We start from the raw sequence: 11,169 nt of genomic DNA on the forward strand, positions 1-11,169 counted from the left end.
TTTGACGTTTGATCAATTTTCAATCCTGCATTTGAAGAAAAACATTAAAAAGTTAACACTAGGCTACTCATTATGGAGTTAGTTACTGTTCAGGTGCAACATGCAGCTAGTAGCTACCCAGACGTGTAAGATCTAGGCCTATGCTTCGTTTGTCAGCAAGAATAAGGCTATCGAGGACTATAAAACGTCACCTTTCCTTAAGACCTGTTTACCATTCTTAACATGGTAAAACAATAACTATAAATGAAATGTCACAAATTGGCCATGTGCTACACCTGCAAGATGGCGTCCGTCATCAAATGAAACCAATCGACTTGGCGTTAGATAACAGTGGTGGAAAAGGTACTTGGATGTTTTACTAAGTAAAAGTATCAATACTGGAATGTAAAAATAGGCCTACAAGTAAAAGTCCATAATTCAAAATGTACTTAAAAGTACCAAAGGTAAAAGTACTAACTGTGCAAATATGTCACACTAGTTTTCAAATTTGAAATAGCTGGAAATACTCAAGTATAAATACCTCCTCAACATTGTACTTTTTCCACCACTGTTAAAAGAAAATAGTGTATATAAAATGATTGTTAGTATAAAACTGTCAAATTGTTGGGTAGGCCAAATAAAAAAAGAGTCTTATTGCTCCCATTGAACTAAGCTTCTACACGACGCCCCGGTATGATTACTGGTTGACCAGTATTCATCATTAAACTATCATTATTATCATTCACCACTCGGTTGAACTGCTCATAAAAGTACAACATCTTAGTAGAACATCAAGGAAAAGGCAGTTCTCTGCAAACTGTACCGTGTGTGTAGATTAATAATTGCCAAAATGCCAACTAACCTTTGCAAACGTGTTACAGTAGAGACTCCGATCAATTACTGTGATATGGACCAGCTGTGTTACTGAGCATCAACTTCTGTTCTCAATCAGCTATCATAGTCCGTATCATTCGTCATGGTATCACTCCGCAAAACAGTTTTGCACATAGGTTTACATTTCGAATTATTTCACCAATATGGACAGTACGCATTTCTAAACGAATGGCAATGGCATAGGTATTTATAGAACGTAGTTTTAAAAACAAAATAACACGTGAAAACGCTGAGCAACTTGGGCTTGCGAACTACTTTTTATAGCGCAGTGATCCGAGGCCAAGGCCAACCTATGGCGTTGCCCTGTGGCCAAGATGAAAAAGAAAAGGTCCACCAGAGGGCAGCAAAGAAACCTCTTGAAACATTACCAGGATGATAACATTATCTCCACCAGGTGAAACTACTGTAGAATAACCAGCACTGGCCAGTGGCCACCCAAGGTTTGTTTGTGGATCTCAGTTTTTGGAGTGGTGAAAGCACTCCCAATAGACAGGTATGTCTGTGGGTGGGTGGCTGGCTGGCTGGCTGGCTATGTCTGTAGCCTGGCAATACCTCTAGTGGCCACACACAACACACATGTTAAAGGAGGGGTGCTGTTTAGCAGGCCAGGCACACTCAAAGGAGGGGTGCTGTTTAGCAGGCCAGGCACACTCAACACGCACGCACGCACGCACGCACGCACACACATGGTATAGCTGCTCAGATTCACCACTCCACTTCGAACCGAGGTTTGATTTTAATTTCACATACTAACACCTAGAAACCCCATTCAAACTTTAAAACGTTCAGCTTACTATGGAGATGAGTGTGCTTGAACATGAATATAAAATATTTGAAATACACCCCTTTAAAAGTTCAGAAAAGTGTAATGGCAGATACTCCAATATCAGCATGTAAAATAATGTCTGAATCAAGAAAAATATAGCTGTCATGAAGACAACTGGAGGATGTCCAACAATTGAATCTATCCCTATATAATATCACAGCAAAACCGACCACTCCTAGAAGTCATTTAAATCTTAAAATATATGTATTAGCATAAAACCTAAATAAATAAAGGCTACAAAACCATGATATTTTGTGTGTAAACTAAAAAAAAAAAGAAATATATAGATATCTATATCTATCTCTCTCTTTGTATGTATGTATGAACTGTATGTATGTAGTATGTGTGTTTGCTACTGCTGGTCATTAACTACATATTTATGAAGAACATGCATTTTTCTTTTAGTTTAGCAAGTACGCTACACATTGAGGCAAGTATAGAAATTCCATTCTCCATCATTTATTTTGTCTCATGTATACTTATTTTTATAGAACAAATTGATCTAATGTAATTGTTTAAAGGTTTCCTATCATACTCTACTGAATGCCTGGCCGGAGACTTTGCACTGCATTTGGTAGCAGGGGGTGGTAAAGTAATATAACGTATTTAGTTGTTAGGTTTATGTATAATTAAGTTATTAAGATCTGCATATATACATTGTATAATTATTATACATTCAAATGTATCATTTACAATCACATATTAGATTTGAATGAAATCACATTTCTCCTAAAATTGCACTTCTATAAACCTAAATATCCTAAAAGGGTATTCTGCAAAAAACAAAACCAAAACAAGCATCCACAACAATTTAAATATTGGCAGTCTTTATTTCAACAAGACTAGGAAATGTTTAATATACCTTTTCTCTTACAATTTAACATCTATGTCATCTTGTTTTTTCCATAACATTTAGGAGATACTCTGACAAGTAAAAATCTGATGGACTTTGATGGCCTCTTTTAGAGACATCTAAAAACGGCTGCTCCTTATATTTACATATTGTTGATTCTTTTCAGTCACTCGCTCTCCTCTCAGAAAAAGAAGAGTCTGAACCGTACTTGTGGGCCAAAGGCAGATGGAGGACGTTCTTCTTCCGTCTCTAGCTCAACTTAAACGGTCACCAGACCTTAAGTCGTCTCTGTGGATCAGATGGAACAACTCCCTGCAGCTGGATGGCCTCCAGCCAGCTGGGAAATGCTGCCGCCTTGTGGCCCGCAAGCACAGACATTCACTACTACCACCACCACCACCATCAATCAATCATCATCATCATCATCCCAAACATCTCCTCACCAGTTTGGAGTTGTAGACCAGTGGTTCTCAAACTCTCGAACCCCAACAACTCTTTGAGAGTATTCAAATGGAACCAAATGGACCCCATTTGTATACTCTCAGAGTTACGGACCTCTAAGGGTCCGTTTGCAACCCAAGTCAAGGAAACCCCTGAGGTTCCCTGGACCCTACAGTGAGAACCACAGTTGTAGACTGTTGGTGTTTCATCGTGCACAAGCGCAGCTCTCCCACATGACACTAACACATGCGCAATCCCTTGTAGAAATGTTGGTGGTACACATGGGAACAGAGGAACCGAAACAGTGGAAATACAGACATGGGGCCAAATTCAGTTGTCGAAAAACATAGCTTGGATATCTTTCCATGGGGGTTGCATAGCTCTTCTGCTGCTTGGACATCTAGTCCCGCCAAGTCCAACTTCTCGATGTTTTGATGTCCTTCACTGATTCGTTTCAAGTCCTCTTGATTGTACTGATCATCGGGAGCGTTTACCTTTCATAAGGATATCTCCCTTTAACGTACAATCATCCTGACAGTCATGATACACGAGAGGCACGAAGGTTGTGAGCAAACTGCCATGTCCAGTATTCACCACGCATCTTAACATTAGCCAATCACTTTAGACCTGCACACAATCCTGAAACATGCAAATCCATTCATATATATATATATATTCTTTTACAAAATGCATATTTAAACCAAGACATCTGATACCAGTAGAAATAAGTCAGTTAATTTGTAAAATTAATATTCTTTTCCATCTAAATTATGTATATCAATGTATTCTGAATACTGTATTTTTTAGATGATTATGTTTGTCATTTCTGGAAGCATGTTTGCGAATCCATAAAAAAACATGCAGTTACATAATTTACTGTACAAAAGCAACTGGAGATGACATACTATGTCAAGAGGAGAAATTACCAGAGTATCAAACTACAACTGAATGTTGAGTTGAACATAACAAACTTTAGAAAATCTGCGCAGATCACTGATTATAAATGAATACCTTGAGCAGTCATTAACGTCTACATTCGTTTGTTTCTGACATTAAGAAGCTAATAAAGTACCAAGGTTTATAAAAATACAAACAAACTCCGATACTCTCGCATGTATCAAATTTGGTAGCACTTGTGATAAAGACATTCAATGTTGCCTTGAAATGAAAAAATGAAAGAATTAAGTGGGTCAATTGTTGAAGTGTGTTTTTGCACTCATTCAGTCCATTAATCTAAAGAGGTACGAATGTGTATTGCGGAGTGGGGTTGGGGGGGTAAATGGACCACCCCCCCTCCATCAGCTCCTAATAACTAGCAGTAAAACTCACTGTAGTACCTAGTAGATATCTTCATAGTAACAATAGCTAAAACTTTCAACAGCTTTCAACATAAAACCCTGTATTTAAAAAAAAATAAAGTCATTTTGATCTGATTTAATTTGATCAAAGCCATCACGTCTTTCGTTCTTCTTATCTGGTTTTATCTCCAACATTCCAGACACACAAGTCACATCCTGTCCTTTTTCAAACGGGTCGGACTGTTACGGAGTCAGAGAACTCTGTAATGGACTGAGTTTACAGTACCAGAGGGCATTCAGGACTTGTCTTTGTCAGCTAACCTTCTTTAAGGGGGGGTGTGGGTCCATCTCTGCTCCAAAACACTGGGGATACCTACTGTACCACACGACTAAACTAAACCAAGACACTTTCAGGTAGCGCGCTGCTCGTCTCTACTGACAATGAGGCTGTGTACATGTACATACATTATGTGTCCATGCTAACTGCATGTTCAGCACACAGCATGCCCTGAAACTCCACCACACAATGATTCCATCTGTAGTTGAACTAGCTAAATGCCTGTGTTGTCATTTCTCTCATAAGTATTTCTGACAGAGGTGAAAGGCCAGTCAATAAAATAAAACTGGTATCATACCGGATCAATGTCCTCAGCTTTGATCGGCTTCACAACGGTCTACTGTGGCTTACATCTCAAATGGAAGCACAGTCTCTGTCACACACATCCAACAACGATACACACACATACGCTCTCAAACACACACACGCTCACGCAGAAGGACTACTTGCTACATTATTCCTTGGTTGCTCTCTAGATAACAGAAATGAACATATCTTGAGAAATGCACAGAATCAGATATGTCTCAGCACAGGCACTCAGCGCTCAACCAAACGCCATCGTGACAACAAACAAACAACAAACCAGTTGTGGGATTAAATTGTCAAATAAAAAAAGGAACACTGTTTGTAATGTTGTAGGAGGAATCACAGCTCAGAGGGGCAGCGAGGAGTGAGCATCTATCCCCCGAAAAACATCAAGGAGGGTAAAAAAGGTGAATTCTTTTTTTTTTTTTTGAAGAAAAGTAAAATCTCTGTACACGTCCTTTAAAAAACATAGCAACAAAAAAGAAATCTTTAAAGTGAAGTTATTGTAATATTAATAAGAGTCTCTCCCCCCAGCGATGGACAGACTGACGTCCTGAAGGCAGTCTTTTTGTCTTTAAAAGTCTCTCTGACACAGTTTTTCCCCTTCACTCCATCCATAGTTCCTTTCCAAAGCGGTGTGCGTTTTTGTTTTGTTTTTATCTGAGGTGCGGGACGAGCAGGCCCAGCAGGCACAGCACCACCAGCAGCAGCAGGCTGCTCTGAGACGCCGCGCGCTGGCCGCCTCCTTCGGCCGGCGCGATCCCTTTGACCACAGGATGCACCGACGCCACCAAGGGGGGCGTGGAGAAGTACATGTCTCTGTCCGTCTCGCCATTCCCGCTCCCACTCCCGTCATCTGTGCTGCCGTCCTCGTCTGAAAACACACGCAGACACAAACCAGGAGGTTAGAGCAGTGGTTCTCAACCTTTTCAGGCCGTGGCCACCCCCCAAAATAATCATATTTTAATTGAGGACCCCCCCCCACCCTGATAAGCAATTGGAATGTAGGTGTTGAGGTAATTTAATTTGACTTGGTTCCACAGATAAATATTGTAAAATAGCAGATCGCAGTAGCAAGCTCACGCTATTTTCAAAAGTTTTGCATCCTCCTTAAATTATTTTACAAATTGGCCAAAGTTTGACCAGTTTTTATAGTATAGTTGGGTAATTACTTTTGATGCAGTAATGGTCTTTTTCTTAAAAAAGAAAAAAAGTTAAGTCCTTAAATTGTCACCTCACCTGTCATCTGTGGACTCCCTGTCAGAATTAGTTTTATCAGCAAATCGATTAACCACTTAAACTTGCAAAATAACCAAAATATATCTTCAACCCCTGATAAAAGTGAGAGAGAGACAGACGGCTGGACGGGAAGCTCACCATCCTCGCCGTTCTCCACAGAGATGTCGTTGCCGCTGTGTGCTGCTTTCAGCCAGCTGCTCATCTCCTTCAGGGCGGCGATCTGACTGCGGATCACAATGTCTGGCTTGGTGATGTCCACATCCACGTCCGGATTCGACACCTGGTTGGCCAGTCCGTTTCCGATGACGACAGACTCGTACCTGCGACGGAAGGACGAACAACGGGATGCAGAGATTAAGCTGTGCCGTTTTACGCTCAGCCAACCAGAGGAGGAAATTGCAGATTGAGGCTTCAACCTTTGCTTCTATGAGACTTCTATCTGAGACCAGACCATTAGGGTTTTATGGAAGACGCTTTGGAACATCAACTAACAATTTAAGCAATAGAACATATATTCCATTGCTAATGTGACACATTCTAATACTCTTTAAACTTATGAGAGTTCGACAGAACTTGAATCCATGCATACCTGCTCTTTGCTGTCCCGTTCCAGCACTCATCTCCAGGTGCAATCCTCTCCCCGGCACACACAGTGTCTGGCAGCGTGGACCAGAACTTCTTAGCGTGTTTCAACTTCTTCTTGACATCCCCTGTCTGGGAGAAGAAAAACAAGAGGAAGTCAGCTGGGAAACCATAACCATTTAAACCCCTATATACTTTGTTGACCAGGGTCCCCCAGGGGTCTATACTTGGCCCTCTTCTTTCTCTTCCAAATCTCTGGCAAAAATAGCTCTTCTACAAACACACGCACTGCAACGCGTTCTCAGCTTGTAGATCGGTTATTTTTGCAGGACGTTGGCTTACTATGACAGGCCAATAATAGGGATGCTAGGGTTCAACTGTTGAAATAAATTAATTAATAAGATACATGGATAAATGTTAAGTTTGATGTGGACTTACCAGTCTATCTAAACTGGTACCAGCAGCGGTGGTTGGTCTGGCGTCAGGGCTGTAGGGGCGGAAGCGACCTGCGAAGCTGGTTTCTTTGACGGATCGACGGGCACGGAAAACCTTGCTGGGTTTGGGTTGTCCACAACCCTGGAACACCTGGAGAACAGAGGGAGGGAATGGTCAGCACAGTGAGCAAGCACACACACACACACACACACACACACACACACACACACACACACACACACACACACACACACTCTTTATAAATGTGACTACATACCTTTTGGGACACTTGCATGCTGTTCTCTTGCATGTTCATGATGGCCTCAGAGATCTTGACATCGATTGGGTCGACGACAGACTCAAAGTTAAACGGACCCTCCAGCCTCTCAGCCAGACTTAACATGGCATCTGAAAAAACAAACAAACAAAACAAAAAAAACAACCATCAAATGTCATGAAAAAATATAAAAATGAATCATGAATCACATATATGGGCACAAAGACACTTCTTGAAGTTGCATGAAACTACCACTAGGTGGAAGCATACAGCAAGTTGTGTCATGCTGTTTGGCACAGGACACATCCACCAGGTGGCAGCAGAATCCAGTAGTGTACCCAGGAATAAAAGAGGCCTCTTGTATACTGTATGCAAGTATTGCCTTGTCATGTAAATAATTGTCATGTAATCTCATATTGAGAGGGACATGGAATAAAACAGCAAACAGTATTATATAATACTAAAAATAAATGAACAGTATTATATAATACTTTTGGAATAACATACTGTGAGAACACTATATTCCATTTATTTGTGTTAGAATTAAATCTGCAGTCTGTATGTTTTGTTTCTCCAGATGGACAGAGGTATGTGCAACGTTGTCTAAACTATAGTACAGATGGCGGCATATCTAGTGTCCAATCTGGTGTGACTCCTGCCTCAAAAAACGTTATTGAAAAAAAAAGAAAAAGAAAATAGGATCATGCTCCAAACGATGGGTTTATTACGATCAAGCGTGACGTTTTGAGCCTAGTGGCTCTTCCTCAGACGTCATTGATGTTTGTTTCTGCCCTTTTCTACTTGTCTAATAACTCTATTGAAATTATCAAACAATAGTTTTCCCACTCAACATCAGGGTCTACTCTAAATGTCTCAATAGAAGAGTCTGGAGACAACCTCCAACCACTACAGATGTACTAATTATACTGTATTAACATACTCTACCATACAGACTGGTCAAAATTAAAATGTATTCCTTGAATAAGGCACAGATTGCAGCATTAAATAACAGTTGACAGTCATCCTGCTCTTAATAAAAGGACAAGACTGAAAGCAAAACATTACAGCACACAGATCAGTAGTGTCTGTGGCCTAATGATCATGAAACTGTGAGTCCTTGAAAGGTAAAGAGCTGAATCACAGGCTCACGGGAACAGAAGAAGTGTCCTCACCCAGGAAGTTGTTCCATTCCGTGTCCAAGTCAGCCTGGTTGGCCAGGCAGCCTCGCATCACGTTGAGACAGTAGTTCTGACAGGGCTTGAGGGCCACCTGGCCAGAACAGTAGGGGCAGTACAGCATCTTCATGGCTGCTCGCACGCAGCTGGGTGAGGCGGTGACCTGAGGGACCAGAGCAAGCAACAGTCAGTCTACGGCAGCTGGTTGTCATTGAAAGCAATATATCCACCATTACCTTTCGGATGATTGATCGGTATCTACAATTATGCAGTCGACGTGGCCTGTTTTTTCAACCTGGCATCCTTATTTTGGGCATGACATTATAGGAGAGATTTCCGACAAGTTTTCAAATTGATTTCAATTTTTATTGACCTTTTAGACTAAATATTGGTCAAAATGTAGGCAATCATCAGTAGTCTAGAACTCGCCCAAATCGGGACCGGAAAGCAAAGCTTTGGCATAGGTCGGGCTCTACTGAAAACCACCACAATCTATTTGATTGGCAAACTATATTTTCCACACACTAAGAAATGGACTCGGTTGTCTGATCTCTCTGTCTGTGCCACAAATATCAATTATCTCCGTCCTGTTGGACCGGGGCCTTTTCACACTCATACACTTCATTACACATCCACACCTGGGAGCTGCCAAGTAAAACCACAGTCTAAGGTTTAGTTGCTTTGCTCAACGGTACATCAACGCTGGGTGTTGGGAGAGGGGTGAGTTCACTAGTAGTTTTACAGCCAAAGTTCAAAGATCAGCATCATCTAATCAGTCCTCCAAAACACTTGCTGAGCGATCATAAAGTTGTCATGGCATCAAAGCACACACAGACACACACAAATGTCTTCTTTGTAGTGGAACCTTGACCTTTTAGACCCAGCAGACACAAAAAACAGACCGAGAAGATAGAACATAAGGAACTTTACTCGAAAGAATCCTGCAGTTCAGACCCGCTCTCCTGATAAGACAGCTGTTGTGTAAAAACTATCTCGCAACACTCAATACACTAAAATATAGAGCCTGGGGGAAGATTTTTATCAACCCATATATCAATGCTTTCATTTTGCTTGTTTAGGCAAAACGTATTGACACTATGTAAGTATTCCATTACAAAGCTCTAGGCAGTAGGCTACACACAGAGTATCTACTTGGTGATAATTCCATTTTAGGACCTCATTATGGATTCATGGAAGCTTCCACATCAACAAAGAGCTTAAGTGCACATCACGGTTCCTTTTAATCAACTTACCAGGAAAACCTTTCTAAAGAAACCCTAAAAAAAACACTACTTTATGCTGAGGTACTGCACTGGTCTATGCAAATTTGGGCAGTTCACCATGAACAGTTGGCATATCGTAGCTGTCGAGCAGAAACCATTTATCTCCAAATGTAATCTTTTTAGGTTTTCATCTTTTAATGTCCTACTTTGTCATACAACTGATACAAGTGAGGCAAGCAAAAGAAGCGAACATAGCCGATCTACAAGCTCACAATGCGTCGCTTTACTCGCATCTTGAAAAGGAATGGTTTTGGACATACAAGGTTTCCACCCGACAGCGTTGACATGTCACCTTGGAACATAATAAAGCCGTTTATGATTCATAACAGTCACCTTGCAATTGAGCCAGATGGCAACATCATTGATTAAATCATATATTAGAGTTTGTGATACCCAACGCTTGCTCATTGGCTCAAGTGTGTACACAGCTATGATTGACTGTGATGAACAAAAAGTGGTTGTTGTTTGTGTCGGGGCTTTTCAGTTTTACATTTATGAGAGACACACAGTGCGAGCATTAAAAAAAACACACATACCGTAGAGACTTTATGGACCACCTCTGGCATGAGCAAAAGGCCACGAGTGAAGGTGCGCGCCGCCACAAAGGCGCGCGTCAGCTGCAGGCGGAGCTTGCGGGGCACGTCGCCAAACGGCTGCAGCTGCTCTGTGTGCCGGCTCACGCACTCCATGTAGGCGTCACTGAACTCATACTGCACGTTGACCAGCCGGAACATCCTCTCCAGCAGGTCAGCCCAGAAGTCCGACAGCATGGCGTCCAGGTTGACGGCCGCGCCGCCCGACAGGTAGTACTTCTTCAGCGACGCGAAGAAGTTCTTGAAGAGCTCGGCGTTCTGCACGTACATCATGCCGTACGTGCGCACGAACATGGTGTTGAGGGAGCGCTCAGCATTTTCTAGCAGCTCGCGGAAAAACTCTGTTAGGGAAAGAAAAAGAGACAATGGCAGACGTGGTTGAGTGTCGATTGTAAATGCGAAACATTTCCCAACATCCACGGTAAACAATTTTTATTGTTAACATTTCAGAGTTCTTCTACAAAGATGGAGACAGTTTGAAGAAAGGAAATTTAATTAGCTCCCTTCTCAGCTTGATGGAGAATCTGGGTCACGTTCAAAACCAAAGAGACGGAGGGCTGATTTTATCTAACTTTAACCCAATACTCCATGTTTTCATTTCGCTTGTTTGGGCAAAACATTTGCAAAACTCTTCGAGTATACATTACAAAA

At 41.5% G+C, this 11,169-nt stretch overlaps 1 protein-coding gene across 5 annotated transcripts in view; it reads right to left on the bottom strand.

Moving 5' to 3' along the window:
* Nucleotides 1-2,505: 2,505 nt before the first annotated feature.
* Nucleotides 2,506-11,169, bottom strand: part of gpc4 (glypican 4) — a 54,530-nt gene continuing 45,866 nt past the window's right edge. For all 5 annotated transcript variants that reach the window (XM_080745548.1, XM_080745547.1, XM_080745550.1 and 2 more), the window contains 7 exons: nucleotides 10,462-10,859; nucleotides 8,640-8,805; nucleotides 7,468-7,598; nucleotides 7,194-7,340; nucleotides 6,763-6,887; nucleotides 6,312-6,493; nucleotides 2,506-5,808 (listed from right to left, as the gene is read on the bottom strand). In XM_080745548.1, the coding sequence (XP_080601674.1) occupies nucleotides 5,591-5,808; nucleotides 6,312-6,493; nucleotides 6,763-6,887; nucleotides 7,194-7,340; nucleotides 7,468-7,598; nucleotides 8,640-8,805; nucleotides 10,462-10,859 (1,367 nt within the window). In that variant the 3' untranslated portion in view covers nucleotides 2,506-5,590. The remainder of the gene's footprint in view (nucleotides 5,809-6,311; nucleotides 6,494-6,762; nucleotides 6,888-7,193; nucleotides 7,341-7,467; nucleotides 7,599-8,639; nucleotides 8,806-10,461; nucleotides 10,860-11,169) is intronic.

This window comes from Nannobrachium achirus (assembly GCF_963921795.1).
Source record: "Nannobrachium achirus genome assembly, chromosome: 17".
Classification (NCBI taxonomy): Eukaryota; Metazoa; Chordata; class Actinopteri; order Myctophiformes; family Myctophidae; genus Nannobrachium; species Nannobrachium achirus.